The sequence below is a fragment of the Anser cygnoides genome, chromosome Z (genome assembly GCF_040182565.1).
Source record: "Anser cygnoides isolate HZ-2024a breed goose chromosome Z, Taihu_goose_T2T_genome, whole genome shotgun sequence".
Lineage (NCBI taxonomy): Eukaryota > Metazoa > Chordata > Aves > Anseriformes > Anatidae > Anser > Anser cygnoides.
In genome coordinates this window covers 58,054,855-58,073,525 of record NC_089912.1, presented here as the reverse complement: position 1 = coordinate 58,073,525, position 18,671 = coordinate 58,054,855, and the positions used below count along the sequence as shown (strand labels likewise).

General features: G+C 45.7%; 1 protein-coding gene across 8 annotated transcripts in view; it reads right to left on the bottom strand.

Annotated features, from left to right (window-relative positions):
• SETBP1 (SET binding protein 1) overlaps positions 1–18,671 on the bottom strand; it is a 257,073-nt gene that overhangs the window by 216,177 nt on the left and 22,225 nt on the right. Inside the window, exon 1 of one of the 8 annotated variants that reach the window (XM_066988776.1) lies at positions 3,337–3,822. The exons of the other annotated variants lie outside the window; for them this stretch is intronic. Coding sequence (XP_066844877.1) covers positions 3,337–3,339 — 3 coding nt within the window. The 5' untranslated portion in view covers positions 3,340–3,822. Of the gene's footprint in view, positions 1–3,336; positions 3,823–18,671 lie in introns of those variants that run through there. 8 annotated transcript variants of the gene reach the window in all.

Sequence of the window (18,671 nt, the reverse complement as noted above, 5' to 3'; positions counted from 1 at the left end):
CCAGCTTTGGGAACTGATCCGTTAAAAGCAGCAGCAACAACAAGAGTCAGAGAAGTCCTCTCCCACCCTGGAGCCAAATTCCACTGCAGGTTTTGGCTGACATCACCAGCCGATCCACATGCTGCTCCTGTGGTTTATGACCTCACCACGAAGCACCTCCGTAGAGTCATTCCCTTGTACCTTACTGCATCCTCTGCCTAATTACTTTCACAGTGTGGCTACAACAGAAATTATTCCTACAGCTGAACATTCGTATTCCCAAGAGCTGACACCTGCCAGGTCAAGTTCCAAAGTCTTTACATTTGATTTTACTATACAATGGGAAGATGTTTCAGTGAACAGAAAAGCACATAGAGCCAACAATTAATCTGATCCTCCGTTAGATTTTCTTTTAAACAAAAGGGGGCTTGCCAGAGATGGTCTCACATTATTCTGTGAAAATAGCATGGAAGGAAAGGAGAATGGTGTCAAGCACAATCTGTCCAATACACCATTAAATCGGAATTCCCCAGTTAATAACAACAACGAACTGAAATAAAGTCAATAATAAGGCACTGATGAGAGCAGTAGGGAAAACTGGGAAGAGTTTGGGGGGAGGAGGGAATATTTCTGGTACTTTTAGTTTGCTTTAGTTAGCTTAGTGCTATGGTTTAGTGGAGGATGTGTTAGTGTTAGGTCAGAGGTTGGACTAGGTGATCTTGGAGGGCTCTTCCAACCTAGACGATTCTGTGATTCTGATTCTTTTTTTTTTTTTTTTTGGTTGTTATTGTTGTTTGTTTTGATTTATGATGTGGGAGTGATCAACACTGAGCTAATGGTATCCAAGCTGACTCGTGAACACTGTGCACCTCATGGGGTCTCAGCTTCCCAGAAAACCAACAGATTCATCCTGTGAAGAGAATAAAGATGCTCCCCATTTTGCAGCTGCCAGTGAAAGCCTTTGTGGATGCTGCAATATGCCTGATCCCAGGCTTGCAGCAGGTGAATTCCTTTGACATCTCTGCCCAGCGCTTTTAACCACCTAAACACCCCAGGAAAAAATAAATAAATAAATAAATAAAATTTTACATTTACACTTTGTATACCGAGGTTCCAAAATACTTTGCATCTACATAGTGGGTTAAGTGAAGATGTTGTCTTCTCCTGACTACAATATTGGTGTGACACTTTGAAATTCTGGTTCTTCGCAGATCATACATTTTCAGGACCATCTGTAATCTAGCACACCTTTAACTATGAATCCTTGATTTATGCCAACAAAGCCTCTGGACCTTCAAAAACTTTGCCATCCAAACATTGGACAAATCCAGACAAAACATCCATTAAGACGTGGATCATTCAGCCTCCAGCAGGAACTATTTATTACGAGACCACTAGGAGCAAAACTGGAGGGATTGTGTTTGCCCATGTAGGCCTCCCAAAGACCAAAGGATGTTGTGACCTTTAAGGAGGAGCTTCCCCAGTGCTGTATAGTGCCTAACCATGCTGTCAAGGGGGAGAACATACTCAGGGGCTATTGGTGACATGTTTGGCTGGCCAAGGAAGCCCAACTACACAGGCAGTATAACGCATGAAAGATGTGAGAGCAGCCTGAAGGCCTGAATCTCTCTGCCCTGAGAGCCCCACCTGACAGCCACCATGCCACCAGGCACTGGGGCTTGTCAGCAACACTCACCTGAGCTAGCAGATCTCATTTTACTCCCCTTAGGCAGTTTGAAGGCCCTTTGCCCTCCCTCAAATCCTTTTATCAGCTGCTCCAGCATCCAGTTTGGAAATTCAGAGGGAAAAATAAACAAACAAACATGGCTTTGAGTTGCAGTAGGCTGCAAATCCAATAGGAGAGGTGGCCAGCCAGGACCTGAGCCCCCATGCCAGCAGTGAATGACAAGAAAAGCCATAGGACTTTTGTCTCATATCCCCACAAGAGCCAGACCTAAAACTGCCAGAATCAGGGCAGTTATAGGCAAGTCAGAAGCAAGTGTGAGCAGAAGGCCAGCAGTCAGCCTAGCTTGTGGCAAGGGAGACCAAGCACGGCTAAAAGTCCCTGAATCCCTTAGGGGGTGGGGGGCAGCCATTAGGCTTAGGCCTGCTCCTTGGGCCTGCCGCAGGCTTCAAAGGCCTGAGTCAAAACCACCAGAGGAATCCAAACCCTTATAAATCTTCTATTTGGACTGGGTTTCCAGTGCTGTTGGTTTAAAAAACAAACAAACAAACAAAACAAAAACCATGCTCACTCAGATCTAGCCAAAAAAGCCATTTTATTTTCATATGAAATTCCTGAAAGCAACGTAGATTTTCTGGTGGATGTCCGAAGCCTGAAAAATGCTCTGATTTCTGCACTTTTCATTTGAAAAAGGAATTATGCTTTTTTTTTTTTTGGGGGGGGGGGGGGGGGGGGAGTAGAGGGGAGAGACAGAGATGATTTCTTTCATTCCAAGTCTGGGGGAGAAATTCCCAACCAAACTTCAAATTTTTCCTTTCCTTCAATTCCCACCCATGTTACTTCACCTATACTCGGCCATCATATTTGCCTCACAAGTAATAAATAGAGTCATGGGGTAAGGATAAAACATATTTACAATTAAGCATATTTACAATTTCTAAAATATTCCACATAAATGTCCTGTTGAAACAGGAATGGATAAGCCACTATTCTAGCTGCAAAAGGCTACAGAAATGGTGCATGCAGCTGAATTAGTAATATCCCAGTACATATCCCTTACTGTAAAACACCATCCCTCTTTTTGGCCTCAGATGTTAGAAACTCTACTTCTTTGAACTGTTATCACCTGTCTCTCCCACCCACCCACTCACTGAGAAGATAAAAATCAAGGTCTGAGCTGCTGAGTCAGGTTACAAACACCCAAACAAGACATTTACCCAGACTTGTTTTCAGTCACTACTTTGCTGAAATGCTGTATTGTGGGGCTGGCAGGAGGATCTGTTAACCTCTTCTTAAGAAGAGAGCCACTAAGAACCACAAACCACCCAGGACAAGGGGAAAAAAATAATAATAAAAAATTCCTGTGTGAACTGGGTGAGTTTCGAAACTTCTTGTCAGAAGCTGGTTCTTCTCAACAGAAAATCCTGAGTGACTAAGTAAAAGACCCTGGATAATAGCACTAGCCTGGAAATTGTGAAAAATAAGCTTTTTGAAACAGCAATGTACTGTACAAATAGACTCTGGAAACTCAGGTTAAAGCTCTGAGCCTCAGTTTCCCCTGAAAACTGATTTCCATACCAGTATGGCTCTCCACACAAAAAACTCTAATAAAAGATATTGATATTATGGGTGTCGTTTTAGAAACCAAAACCTTTGATGGGGGACAGACTTACCATTCCCCTGAGGGAGGCTCTTCTGTTTCTGCTGCAGTTCTCCACTTCAGGTTTAACTCAAGCTTCATATTGTCACAGCTGAAGGGACCCCGGCAAAGCTCAGACTTTCCATTTGTCTTGGGCTTCTTCATGTCTCCTTTTTAGTTTCAATTTGTATTTCCTGTCTCCCTTCCCCCCCTTCTTTCATTTTTGGGTCTTCAAATTCAAACAAAAACCAAAAGCATCACTGACTCAAAATCCTTTGTATTTCTCTAGTTTTGACTAGAAACTAGAGCAGACCAAACAAAATGAAACAAGAATGAAACTTCAGTGTTCAGAGTGATTGTAGACCTGAGAAACTACCTCCTTTTTCATAGAGGATGACCTGTGCTGTCATATCCCTGATTTGCAGAGAGGGAAATCAAAACAGAGGAACTTCAATGGCTTGATATTTTCATTTTAAGCCAAAACCCATATGTTTCTGATTTCATAGTTTGCATGCTGGATACACATGAATTTTGAGGCCCAAACCCCTTTGGAGTTTAAGATCCACACCTTCATGCAAATATAATGCAGCACACACACACAGACACAGAGAGAGACACACACCCACAAAAAAAAAAAAAAGCTTTTTTATTATTATTATTAGCTGATTTTGATTGACTTTTCATCCTGCTGTTCTTTTTTTTTTTTTTCCTGCTCTTTAGCAATTACAACTAGAGCCATTAAAGCTCTCTTGCTCCCTACTCCATGGGGAGCACAGAGGAGTGCTCAAATTTCTCCTAATTTCGGCACCTGGGAATTATTCCCTGTATCCTGCAATTTTGACCTCTTTTCCTTTCAGTGCCACTTGCACTCAGAAAGCAAAATTCAGTCCCGGGAGAATATACGGGATGTTATACATCACAGGACAACACTTTCAGCACTTTGTTTTGGGACTGAAAAAGCAGGCAAGACAATCACCTGCTTGAGTGAGCTCTTTGGACGAGGCAAACAAGTCTCACTTTGTTCTCACTTGTGCAACCCGGGCAGCAACCAAGAGGGGTACAGGAAGGTCAAGACAGACCCATGATTTAAAGGCAAGAGGATGGCTGGGTAACCGAATGAGCTGGGGCTTCACTTTCAGCTCTTGTTGATACAGAGATTTACACAGAGGGAGGCTTGTTAGTGCCTCAGTTTCCCTACCATGAGGTGGTGAACATGCTGCCTACTCCCATCACAAGGCTCCTAATAAAGGACTCCCCAAACTAGACACAGGTCTGCAATGCTGAACATCCAACACTCCAGCCACTTTGTGGCTGTGCGACTGGAAATGTTCCTTGACTTGTTCCAGGAGCAGCAATAATACCAACCAGGTCATGCACACTCCAGGCATAAGGCAAGGCAGGCAGAAGGGAATCAGACCTCAGCATACCCCATTTGAAGATGATCCATAAAGCAAGGCAAGCTTTCTTTCCATTTGCTTAACAACAGACAAGTTTTGGACCTGTTGATGAATGCTAACATCTGTAGCCAAGCCCATACTGTCTATAAAAAAAAAGCTTATGAACTTCTCTTGGGTATCTTTAAGGAGCATAAGCCTTTGTGGGACCAAATGCAACATAACTTGCTGGCCACAAACACGATACAGCCCTGCCAAAACCTTCCTCCACTACAGCTTGTATTGGCAGCTATGGCATTTTCCAAAAAAACACTTTATAAGCCCATCTCTAAGTTTTATGGCACAAGCATATAGAAAGAAATGTAAACTCTGCTGACCCTCATGCTGCTTTTTGGCTCAAGGAACTGCTTCTTCCTACATCTTTCTTTCCCTTCTTCTCCTCTCCTTAACTAACCACAGATTTCTAAGTAAAAGGAAATTATGTTAATTGAAACCTTCTCAGGACATCACCAGCTTTAGCAGGAGCATTTGGGGAATGGTGAGGCAGAAGGCTTAGGGCAGAGGGGATGTGAGTGATTAAATCGCCCATTGGAGGAAAATGTCAGGGTGTGAAAGGCCAGTGGGGTACTTTTGGTCAAATCAGGCCACACCTGGACAGAATTCCCTTCTCCCAAGTGCCACCAAAGCCTCCCATGTCTGAGAGCAAGCAGGAGAGATGTGGTGCTGAGCTGAAGCAGGAGTCAATGCAGCTGATCTGTGACGCACCAAACAAAATTTCTCTCATCGCTTGGACTCAGTTTCCTGATGCAGAGCAATGCGCAGGCTGTGCTACACGTTCACAATGACTGTGCCCATGTGCAGGCATCATGCAAGTGCTGCCACAGGGTCCCTCACTGCTAATGGCAAAGTGCAGGCGAGTGCATCTCCATCAGTACCAGCTTTGACTTTATGACTGTATCAGCAACAGCTGAAACTGATGCCACCACCCTTACCAACAGGAGAAACACAACTGAGGGGTATGGTCACCATGAAGTCCCTTTGGTTCCACCCTGAACTACCCCGATGAGAAATGCTGCTCCCAATCCCTTTCTCCCTGCACAACCTCATTTCAGATTGAGAAAGTTATTGAAGAACGTTTCATTATTCTGACTTGAATATTGTCTACACGGAGTGGATGTACTCAAGGGTTGAATGATTGTCATGTTTTACTGACACAATTAGACCTCATCCACACTGTGTACTGAAACAGCTCATTTACTTTCTGACCAACAGATGATAGCCAGATCCTCAACAACACCCAGATTTTTCATGCAAGCCCCTCTAATACCAATATTGTGAGCAGTATAAACCATGAAAGGAGCTAGACTTACAAAGCAAGTCTTCTGTGACAGCAAAATAAAATCAGAAAGGGGTCAAATTCTCTTAGGGAGATATTTTGAGTTCACTGTAGCAGTATTTTGATATTGCAATTGCATTGGAAAAATGACCAAGAAAACTGCAAGCATCAGGCTCCAGGGATTTCCATAAGCATAAGCAAAAAATTTCTGGAAACAGGTTCAGCTGGAGGGGTCTTTCGACAAGTGTCCTCCCCTCCTCTCCCTCCCATTTGGACTGGCTGGCTGACTTTCCCAGAGTCTCGTTTTGCAGTCTGACTGAATACCACTCAAAATATTTTCTCAATTAGAGGAGAAAACAGGAATTTGCCACTTGTCTGCCTCTATTCTGTTGCCTGTCAGCATTCAGCAAATATTTCAATCGTAGCCCTTTGCCTGCTGCTAGCCCCGCTCATTTAACCTTTGGCCCTTCCCTAGGCTAATCCATCGGCCTTTACCTTCAAATCTTTACAGCCAAGGGCTGACTGCGGGACAGGCTTGCAGGGAGGGGAGGATGAAAGGAAGGATAACTTATGACAGGCTCCAATATTGCAGCTGGGGAGGGGGAGGAGAAGGTGCAAACCTCTGACCATGCTCCTTGAAGAATTCAACCCCTTTACGTATGGGCAGCTGAGATTTGTGCTTCCACATCTGGAAGGTGATGAGAATAATTTAAAAAAAAAAAAAAAAGGGAAGAAAAGCTTCCTTCATCTTGCCTCACGGCCTGCATCATACTAAGGCAGGTATCTAATAATCTCCAGAGCCTTTGCTCTGCTTTTCCCACCTCAGCCGCTCCTCTCCCCAACTCACGTGTCACCGAGATTAGTAGCTAACAATCCCACTGTCAAAAGCGCATGTGATGAAAATAATGCCCAGAGCGCAGCCTGTCAGCCTCAGAAGCGCCTGCTCAACTTTGACAGCAAAACTGCGGATGGCCCAGAAAGCCCATGCTAGCCCCGCTGCCCCCCCGAGCATCCCTCACCACTCTCCTGGGGCCGTACCCAGCCGCCCGCTCTATGAGAAACTGCTGACCCTTCCGTCACGTGGACACTTTAATTGTTCACATCGGTATTTTGTTTCTCCCTACTGTAGACAGTTTGCTGTCTGTTATCTGTCTTTCATATGTAATTAATTGTGCTGTCTCCTGGCTCATTAGAAACAAGCCCCTCTCTTCTCCTCCCCTGGCCAAGTCACAGTGAGCATTATTTAGGCTAAATCATGTTTAAGTAACTACATAAATAGTGGGTCGAGTTTGCTTTATGTCTAGGCTGTGGCTGTAGCTTGGCTCTGCTCTCAGCGTGCCAGACCAGGAAAGCCCTTATCGCTAGAAGCTCCCCGAGGGAAGCCCTGCTGGGGGCTGCGAGCGCAGCGCAGGGAAAAGCAACACTGTCTGCCCACCAAAAGGAAGGCTGGGGCAGTGGGTAGCAAGAGTGATCTGCCAAACTTTATATGGCAGGCATACAGGTCAGTGCCGCTGAGCAAAATCCTGCAATATCCAGTGAAATGCACTTCAAATGACATCACACGCCTTGGGTCATCCATGCAGACTTCTCCTGCAGCTAGCATTGCAACTCAGATGCGATACAACTGGCAGGCTTGTGAGTTCTTACTCAATTAAAAATGAAATGAGACTTTCTGAAGTGGGTTCCCTCAGCGCATTGGTTGAAAGAAAATAATTGAGGATGTGGGTATACAGGTTCAAGCAACCTAAAAACCGACATGAATCATCAACTTGAACTCAGACAAAACCTAAACCAAACTGTCTTACAGGGTCAGGGTAGTTCAGCTAAGCCTGAGAAGTTCACTTGCTCACATTTCCGTGCTTCCTGGGCCAAAGCTTAAAATCCTGGTAGAGCCTTGTCCTGTGTAAAAACATCCTTATATCAGCTGATGTAAAGATTTGGGGATTTAAATATCTGCTTCTAGCTGGGAATAACCACTGACAGAATAAGCATGAGAAAGCTTGTTTCCACGAGATTTCCAGCTTAGTTTAAGAGATTTAATCATCTGGATGAGGTTCGGGTGAATCACCTGAACTTTTAGGTACTGATTCCAGCCAAGACCTCCCATCTTCTTTGTGTATGCACATCCTCACCGATAGACCAGGGCTAGCCAAGTGCTTTAACTGATTGGACCAGGTTCAGTTTTGCTGGATTGCCTGCACAAAGGTTGTGAAGGGCTTCGGTGAAGGTTTCCACATGAAACGCTCTGCAGACGTATCCAACGGTGTTATATTAAGCTAAATTACTGCTTGAGAAAACTGCTTATACCAGGAATGCAAGGCAATGAAGTTCTCTCTTCCCAGCACAATCTGGGCACAGACGGTGGTGGAACAAAAGCCTTCCACACCACCTAAGACCAACAAATCTCACCAGTGACATGGAAAGACCACCATGAAGAGCCAGGGCACAGTTCAGTTTTTCAGTCTATCTACAACCAGCCTGCTCCACCAAAAGGGCTTAAAGACCACAGAGGTCATAAGCACATGTCATGCAAGTCACCAATGTTGTTTTTGTCAAAGACCCTCAATCTAAACTTGCTGTCTGGGCTTGATACAGCTGCCAATCTACGAGGAAAAAGTGCTGCTATTGAGCTGAACCTACCAAAAGAGCAGCCTTACTTCCCATCCCTACCCAACTTGCTCTCCTAATGCAGCTTCAGGAAGAGGCAGCCCCCCTTGCAACTTTTTCTGAGTGTAGGGAGACAGTAAGAAGATGCCCAAAGTTTAGTTTGTCAGAAACACACACAGCTTTTAGAGGACGCTGTATTATTAATATACACTTTTTAAAAAATGTTCTCAAGAAGGAGGGGGGGAAAGGAAGGAAGAAAGAAAGAAAAACATACATGAGTTGGGGGAGGGAGGGAAAAAGGACAACAATCTGAGACTTTCAATGGGAATGTCCAAAAATAACACAAACAGGATCTCCCTGCCATCTGCTCCGATCCTCTCTGAATGGCTTTCAAAGCAAAAAGCCTTGCCAAAACCTGACAAACAAAGCACCAAGCATCAGTTTTAATGGAATACCAATACAGCATTCCCCTCACCCCCCCTTCCCGCTACATATACACACACCTTCCACACCCCTCCAGTTGCCAAATAAATGACACTATGCAAAAAAATTTGCTTCGGTTACGAAGCTGAATAAACAAGGAATAATGTTGCAAGTGCTCCCATATGTCTTTGCTTACAATGGACACTAATAAGATTTGCCATAACTAATTCATTCTTTCACACCATTACCTTATTCTCTATCCTAAAAAAAAATAAATAAATTCTGCCTATCCCATGTGCATTTTTCTGCAACTTTCACACAGTTGAAACACAAGCATTTCAATAGCAGAGCCCACCCATCACAGAGCAGACGCTTGCAACTTAGTTCAGGCCCCTGGGGAAGGTTTAAAGATGAGTTTTACTGAAGCTAAAGAAATAGGAAAGTGTTTGTTACTTTTTCTTTGGTATATTGTTCCCATTAAAAAAAAAAAAGTTTAATGAAACTGATGGAGAATCAGAAGGCATAGGAGAGCTATTTCAACAGCAAAGTTGGTGTGTTAGTACACAAAATAGAAAGTCTCTACTCCAAAGGCAATGTGCTAGTACATATAAAGCAGAAAGGGAGATTCATTAGCTGGGAAAGACAGCAACTCCCCTATGTTTCACCTCGGCCTGGCTGCACAGAGCGCATGCAAAGCAAACACAGCAGTAACACCCAAGTAATCGATGCAGCCTGCACCCTGGGCTCCGGGTTTCGTCTGTTGCAGATACCAACTGCATACAGGGGTGAAACAGGGAGATCTCTGTACGAAGTGCAGAAATCATTTTTATCGTTTGTTGTGTTGTTTTGTTTAAAAATTAGTGGCATCTCTCCTGACAAAACTAAGACAAAAAAAATGCTCGATTTCATACTTCTCCATTGTACTTTGTTCCCTTTGCTATTGAGATTTCTGCGTACCAGAAGCACACCTTTATCAGGAGCTGATCAAGAATGTTTTATTGTTATTTAAAACCAAAAAGAATAATAAAAAATACATGAGGCCTAAATTACTAGAACAAACAAAAGAGTTTTCCCTCCCTCTCCCCCCCACTACCAACACCCCCCCAGCGCCGGATCTGCCCCTCCTCCTGCAGCACACAAATGGCCTCACACCAGACAGGATGGAGGGAGGGCTCCCAATTACACTTCTTTATTAACAAGGGGCCACGGCAGGGAAGGGTCTGGGAAGGGGAGAGTGTGCACAGCGGCTGCCGGCTCCTTCCCGCTACCCAAAATGGGGAGCAGAGGTCGTGGGTAATCTGCTGGGAAGGGGCTCATGTGGCACAAGCTTTTGGCCACCTACTAGCCTTGTTCCCAGGATGCAGCCCCGCCATGACACCCTATTTCAGAGGGAGGACCCTCGGGGCACCCAGTTGGTCCTTGCAGCCCCACTGATGGGCAGAGGTGGGAGCCTGATGGATACACCAAGCCACAGGGGTCGGCACATGAAATTAGAGCAGCAGAAGGTGGGATGGCCCTGCTGTGGCCCTGGGCAAGACACCTCTCTCTGCCTCAGTTTTCCACTTGCAAAATGGAAAACACACTTATGGAGGCACTGAAAACCTATGTTGTTTGGTAATGTTCAGACATGATAGTTGTAGGGCACTGCCATCCATCATCAAACTCCTTTCTCCCTATCTTTGTGATATATATATATATATATATGATATATATATATATTCCAACTGAGGAGTTGGAAGCATGTTACACTAGGAAAGATAAGATATTTTTGATAAAAAGCAGCAGTCAAAATCATTTTTTTTCCTTTTAATTCCCTTTCAACCTCAGAACACCCTTCACGTTCACCCTTCAAAGCCGTGCCATCACACCTACTGATAAAGTTCCTTTCTGAGCTTCTTGGGCCTCTGATTTACTCATCGTACCCTGCCTGGTGCTTCCTGCATGGCTGTTTCCATCTGGCGGAGCCCAAATCCTCCTTTCTCCTTACCTCAGTGTTTAAATTCCTCTCCCACCGGGCTGCCAGCTTTTCCTTGTGAACAAAGCACAGACCCATTGAGCAAACATTTCTATCCATCTGTGTTAGCAGCCACAAGAAGACAGCTCCCCTCCCTTACTTGCAAAGCCCCCAGTAATTTTATCCCAGACCTCACAACACACTTGACATCCTTTACGACTCCTTCCTCGTGCTCAAAAACTAGCTGTGCTCTGGTTGCTTTGGCCAGTCTTTGGGTTTATTTGTTTATGGAGCTTTATGCTACCCATGTTCCTTATTGGGGCTGTTTAGTCAGCCGCTACCTGAACTTTCAATTCATACATAAAAGTCACTTTTGTACCTGTTACCTTTTTTCCCTTCAGTCAATCTCTCCGGCTGTCCCTATAACACCTCTTAGCTGCACAACATGACCTGAAAGGCAGGTAGTGCATTTGCACCATTAGCAGCTACATGGTCCCAGGTACTTGCAATTTCCTAAGAGACTGGGCTTAAAATACAGAGATTGCCCAAACAAAGTGGCAAGGTCCATGGGCAGGCAGCAAAGCTGCAGGAGAGCAGAAACACAGGGGAATGGAAGGGGAGCATAAAGCACTTCTGCTTTTTCTAACCAAGGATTAACATATAGGTTTTAAACAAGGGGACTCCCTTCCCAGCTGACAGCAGCAGCTGCAGCTTCTGACTCGCTTGCAGAGTGGCAGGGAATCGAATCAAAGAGAAAAGAAGAAAGAGGACAACCCTTCCTTGGGGAGTAGGAAACACAATACGGGCTATTCTAAAACCCCTGCAAACAGTGGCTTGGTTTTAGGTCAGGCTCTTCTTCCCCCTTCTGTCCTGCTACCCTCCCCTCCCCTTGGAACAAAGGCAAATTGGTATTTTTCAAAATTCTTCTGAAAGCCAACCCGGCAGATGGTTCTTTCCATGCCGGGGAGGGAACAAAAAGAAAAACCTGCCAGGATACACATCACCGCGATGTGACAAAGATGGGCATGGTGGATGGCCTCTGACCCAGGGATTTCACGGAGGCCTATTAAACCATGTGGCCAAGATGGACTGAGTCGACTTGTATCTCCAGCACACAGCTGCCATACCCCCCAGGCTCATGCAGAGTTTCATTAGCTGAAGTCAGGCTAGACAGACAGAAAAATAACAGGGTGTTTTCAGATTTCCAACCCACCTTTTCAGCACTTCATGATGGCCATGGCCCACACACCGAAGTTTTAGCAGGTGGAAGTGACGTTCAGTTGCCAAATTCACAATATAATAGCAAAAGACTTATTCAGACAGGAATTAGCATCTGTGCTACTTCCTTGTTTTGCTGCAAAGAGATTCACAACTCAAAACCTGTGAAAAATTTTAGGTACACATCAGCAACAGGAACACCTGCAGATGCAAAAAGCCAAGAGTAAGTCACTCTCTTGCACTCGGGCTGAGGACTTGGCTGTCCATCATAAGCTAGCCTCCTGTTTCTTTGAAACCTCCTCTGCCTTTTAGCTGACATCAACAGCTAAATTCCCATTATTTCAATGGTGACCCAAACAGAACCAAGGGCTCCTCACCTAAGCACCCAAGCCTTGTGTTGCCTCCAAGGATGAAGCACGACTTTGTCAAGTGCCACGTCTGCCAACTGAAGCACAGGGAGCAGCAAAGGACGTGTTGCCCTCCCATGGAGCTGCCCCACACCTCCCAAATTCCCATGAAGCACGTTGGCAATTGCTGTCCCTGAGTGACTAATAGCAGCTCCTGCCCATGCCCCGAGTCAGTGACTTAAGGACAGATCAATCCCTCCCATCACGGTCTTCTTCTGGTGATTGCTTTGCTGTAGTCACAGAAGGAAATGGGCTCCCCCACACCCTTCAAATCAGGAATGTAATTACAAATAATGCAATGGAATTAAGACAAGAGAGAGAAAACGCTGGAGGGAATTCGTCCTAACGATTACATGAATTATTGAAGAGAAGCATTCCAGGGAAAGTAAGAGGCTGTCTTTGGAAAGAGTCAGCTGAGCACTGGTGAAAGCAGTGTCAGCAAACAGGCACGACGTTAATTATCCCCATCTAACCTGCACATACATGGGCTATAAGTAGTAAAGCACATCATCAATTCAGTAGCACCAGTTACCTTGGAAGATGAGGCAAAACAAGTGCCTTCAAGCTCCCTGCTAGTACACCCCACACAGGATACTGATTTAGGGATTCTCCCTACAGATGAAAAGATTTTGGTAGGAGAGGCAGAAATGACAGCTGATCAAGCACCTGATAGTGCTGCTGCTCCCCAGTGGGAAGATATCTGCCTCAGTATATTTTTATTAGCCTTAAGAGTGAGTTTTTAGCAAATTACCCACCTGAAAATACAGCAAGTGAAGCTACATAAGCCAGGACAATATTTTAGTGTATTCTGGGATGCAACGAAGGCTAACAACAACAACGAGCAACGAGTAAGGTTAGGAATTAGTGTTGACTCTTCGTCAAAAGTATGAGGAAACCATTTCTCATGTATCCTCCTTGGAAGCGTTTGCCAAGAGTGTTACAGAAGCACGTGGTTGGGAACGACCAGCGTTGCCCCCACAGCGAAGCAAGAGCGTGATCGCTGGTGACACATCCAAGCATCCACTGCTTGGCCCTCTCCTTGTCAAACGGAGCCAAGCAGCCATCAAGGAGAGCTGGCTGTGGCCTCTGGCGTGGCTGCTTGTGCCACCGCATTCCTCCCAGGAGCATTGGGCAAGGGAAAATTACCCGCAAACCCCCTTGGGGCTGATTCTCATCTTTCAGTGTGTGGATCAAGAGCGGCTCACATGAAGCTACAAGGCTGTGAAGTGCTGAAATTCCTCAATGAGCCACCCAGGTTTATAGTGGTGGAGTTGTCGTAACACCGATGTCAATAAAAGATACCATCTCTCTCTACAAACCTTGCCACCCAGGTAAGACAGCGAGCCATGAGAAACTGATGAGAAGATAAGTAAGGAATATTTACTGGAGGACTTGTTGACTCTTACCACACCAAACCCTAACTCTTCTTTGGGATAATTTTTTATCATTAAGCTACCAAAGGTGCAGAGAGTTAATAATTTTGAAACAAATTCCCCATGTCAGTGACAAGATGACGACTGGCTCCCAGAAGCCAGCACGCTAAGATCAGGCCACCATCTGGGAGGTTCAGTTGTGTTATGGTTAAGCAACCACAGTACAATGAAGAAGGGCTGAATGTTACCCCAGCCTGTGACAGATTCCTTGACTGAGTCATTAATCTTATTAGTCTCTTTCACATACTGTACTAAGAGACAAGATGTTTTCATTTCTCCTGCTTTAATTTCCATGGAGTTTGTGGGCTTCTTGAAGGAGGACAGTCTCTTCTGCTGCCTTCGTACATGGCCCTCCATAGTAGACTTTGATTTGCAAAAGGAACACGATGAAACGAGGCTGGCAGAGATACACTTAGCTCTGCGAATGCAGCTGAAATTGACTGTTCATCTTGAATGACCACATCCTCATCTTCAGCAACTCTGGCTTCCACAAAGCCACAGTCCAGGCCACATCTTAAATAGGCAACCTCATTTCTGTAGTAAGACACCCTGGCCCTTCTGCTGGCCCTTTCTGCGAGCCCATAGCTCTGGGGGGTGGTTTTGGGTGATACTACCCCAAAACAGCAGAACTTTTCCCAGGTCAAGAGGCTTGCTCAGAAGCAATATCCTGCTACTGGTGCACACACAGACCTTGAGAATACCTCTCCTGACAGCAACTGCCTGATCCCAGAGTCCAAATATAATCACGATGTACAAATAGCACTTCGTGTCCTGAGATGAAGGAGCCAAGTGCCAATGGTCTAATTCACATTAGAGGTCATGGCAAGAAATGGAAAATAATGCTCTTATGAAAATACAGCTAACTGGACTTGTCCTCCGGGGTCACATATCAAATGGAATCATTTTAAGTCTCAAGAGCTGGAAAAGTCTCAGAGTTAAAAAACAAAACAATGTGTGTTTACACAGGATATTTTTAGACTGGTTTCCTAAGAAAACAAGGACAATGTGATCACACTGTTTTTGTGTATGCAAATGGACACAGACTCCTTGCCTGACTACATGACCCTTTCCTCAAGGTTTTTATGGTATTTCAAACAATTTTAATCAAATTTGGCAAAAATCTTTAAGATGCAGTATTTCAAAAATTTTGTTCAAATTATCGGGACAGAAGAAAAGGACTTCTGAGGGGCTCCCGAAGAGGGAAGGGCCAATAAGTTCACTCATCATTAGACACCATAGAAGCCACAGAAAAGGAACATGGTTAGAAACCAGCTTTCACAAAATTCAGTGCTCAGAGGAGAGGAAAAAACAAATAAGCTGAGAACATCAAGTGAAGCCCCTCTTTACATTCAAATAAACTCAAGATGAGTCCATCATGCAGTCCCACTGACCATGCAGGGGAACATGGTCAGTAAGGAGCCCAGCTGGGAATGAAGCATGTGAAAGATTAGACCTGACCTGAGGGTGAATAGCTGGATGTGCATCTTTGTGAAAAAGAGAGTAAAGATGAAAAAAGCTGGAGGTAAATCAGAAGGTATTTGTGGTCAGGCATGCCTGGAAGGAGAGGAGGGGGAGCACTGCATGCAAAAGGAGATGCTGGAGGAACATGAATGAATGCATGAAGGCCTGACACTCCTGTGCATCCCCAAACCTCTGCAAATGAAGACACAAGCAGCACAGAGACTTACAGCTCTGGATGCATGCACCAGTATGTCACGTCTCCAGCACATCTCTTTTAGCCTGGAGGCCCTGGTGCTTTCAAAACACAGCCAGCGTGCACTGACTTGGCCAGACCTTTATGAGGCTGCTGGGAGCAGCACCCATCCAGCCCTGCAGTTCAGCAGGGGGGAGCACGGGACCTCCAGCCAGACCCCCAGCTGCCCTTTTTGGTTCTTGTTCCTTCCCTCTAAAGCCCTGCAGCATCTCCTCAATCCCAAACCATCAGAGGGGACATTTTTGTCACGGTTTGACGAGAGAGGCGTAGCATGAGGGAACAAGGAAATGTCACAGAGGGCCAGCGAAACTCGACCGTGGGAGGGACTGCTACAAAACAAAACCGGTCCTTGACACAGACAGCCTCCACAAGCCCTGGTCATGTGGCAGCTAATCAAATACAGCAACTCTTCCTCATTTGGCACTCAGCGTTAGGCAGTAAAAGCCGTTCACATTTCCCCAACCCACCCCTTTGCTGCCAGATGCATGCTTCTTAAAGAAATACTTGGCTAAATGCAGAAAAAAAAGTCACAATTCTTTGGGAGCAGACAGACAGTGAAGAATGGGGATCGGCTGGCTCAGGCAGAACACCAAGTTGGAAGAAAAACTCTGCTTTATTCCTGTCACAAGATATGAATGACATGATGTGAGGCGGACACTGTTTCAACAGGCTTTGGAGAAGGACTGTTGAGAGCTGGGATCCAGCGCTCCCTACACTTCACAGTGAGGGCTGAATCATCTTCATGTGGGACCTGCCTCCCCCAGTTTACTACACGGAGGCCCAAGAAGACTCAGGTTCTAGTCCAGGCATCTCAGGAATCTTCAAGGACTGAGATGAACCTGAGTGGTTTTCAGCTCACAGTAAAAGAGGCCTCCAAAGCTCTGAAGTTTTTGTGAAGAAATTCATTCCTGTTCTCCTTTGGAGAGGGAGCCCAGGGTGGTTGTGGTGGGAGGGCACCAAATCACAGCTGCTTCACTTGTGCCTTCAACAATGTGGGAGAAAGAAGCTGGCCAAAAGAAACCTGGGATCAAAGAGATGAGTTTGTGTAACTCTGCACCCCAATGCTTGTACAGAAAGACTAAAAGCACCAGGTGCCTCATGCCTATTAGAGCAGCTATGAAGTGGTCTCTCCCCTGCTCAAAAGCCAGGTTCCCCTAAACACAACTCACAGAAGACTTCCCCACTGTGCTGGCATTTCTGGGGCTCTCCTACTAACCCGTGACCAGGGCAGAGGCTGAGATCCATACCCCTACTCCTCACCTTCCACTGCTGCTGTACACCTCAGGGACCTGCCACCAGCATCATTTAGAGCAGCCTCAAGGCTTCCCTAAGCAAGGGTGGGAACCAACCCAGCACTGAAACATGACGAGGCTACAGGGGCTCCATCCTTTGGAAAACAAAGAGAAAAAAAAAGCCATGAAATCAAAGCCTAGGACTTCAAGCAGATGCACAAGTGCCTTATCCTCCTTGCTAAGCCTTTTGCAGTGCAGGGAGCAAGTACTTACACCAACTCCCCAAGCCACGTTTGGTTTGCAATAGGAAGAGCTGACTCATGCAGGGATGCCCTTAGCAAAGGGGAAATAATAGTGCACTTCAAGCAATTGGATGATCATATACACAAGTCACTTGGGAGAGGAATACAGTGCAGGGGTAATCCAGCAAGAGATGCGGATGCACACAAGAACCTGGAGGGAAAGTGCAATGTGCAGTCAGCGATGTAAAGAAGGGGAAGGAAGCGGGGGTGGAAGTGGTCGAGATCGCGTGGAAGAAGGAGGGGTCCAAAGGGGGAAAAAAAACCACACAAATGAGAGTCCTCAAGGAGGTGGAAGTGGAGGAGAAAGTTGCCTGTGGGAGACTAATCAGAGGAAAGGAATAAGATAAATAGAATTTCAAGGGAAAAGGTGCTAGAACTGCTTCCTGGGGAGAAATGGCGTATACCTGCAGGGAGTACTGCAGGAAAATCCAAGGACAGAGCTTCCTCTGACTGCCCACAAGGAAACTTTACTTCCATCTGACTTGCTGCCACTTATTTCTCAGCAACGAAATGCATTCACCCATCCCAAGCTCTCCAAAAAAAAAAAAAAAGTTCAATAATAAATAAATGAGTTAACATCCCCTGTAGCAGGACATTGCACATATGATGGAAGCTCCAAAGAAACTTTATCAGGTTATGTTTAAAGAAGGGAGTGGGGTAGGAGGGTGGGAAATTAGGTGTTTGCAGACACAGAAAACTAGACAGAGTAGCAAATGAAGGAAAGCAGGGGAGGGAGAGAAGGAAATAAAAACAAAACCAGGGAACCACTACTCATCTGGGTCTTGTTAAACACTACATGACAAGCGGGGAATGCTGATGGATTGCTTCTTCGCATTTGGTGCCACGCTTTCAGTGCCATTCCAAACTGACAGCAGGTTTGCCCTTACCCAAAGGAAAGGCACTTCTAGGGATGCCAAGGGCACTGGGATCGAGCAACCCTGCTGCAGGTGGGAAGAAAGCAGCACCAAGAGCAGTGCCTGCAGGGCTCGCAGCAGGCGGGCAGGTTATCGTTTGGGCTCCTGGCTTCCCCCTTACCAGAATGAAACAGAGCCCTTGTCAGTCTAGAAGTGGCCATGGTTTAGCCCACTCCATCCCCAGGCACAGAACAGAAATCAGAGCAAACACTTGCAAACACCTCCACAATTTGAGACCGCTGTACAAGCAGCCCCAGGGACAGCCCAAGCCACTGAGCAGCCCTGGAAGAGGGGTAGGAAGCTACCTTTGCTCTTATCTTCAAGAGGGGGAAACTGATGTGAAACTTGACAAGGCCGTGACTTAAAACCCAAGAGTTCTTGGGTTGTGGCCAAGCCTTGAAGCTGTGGTGCAGAGGCTCCCAGTGCTGGAGCTCT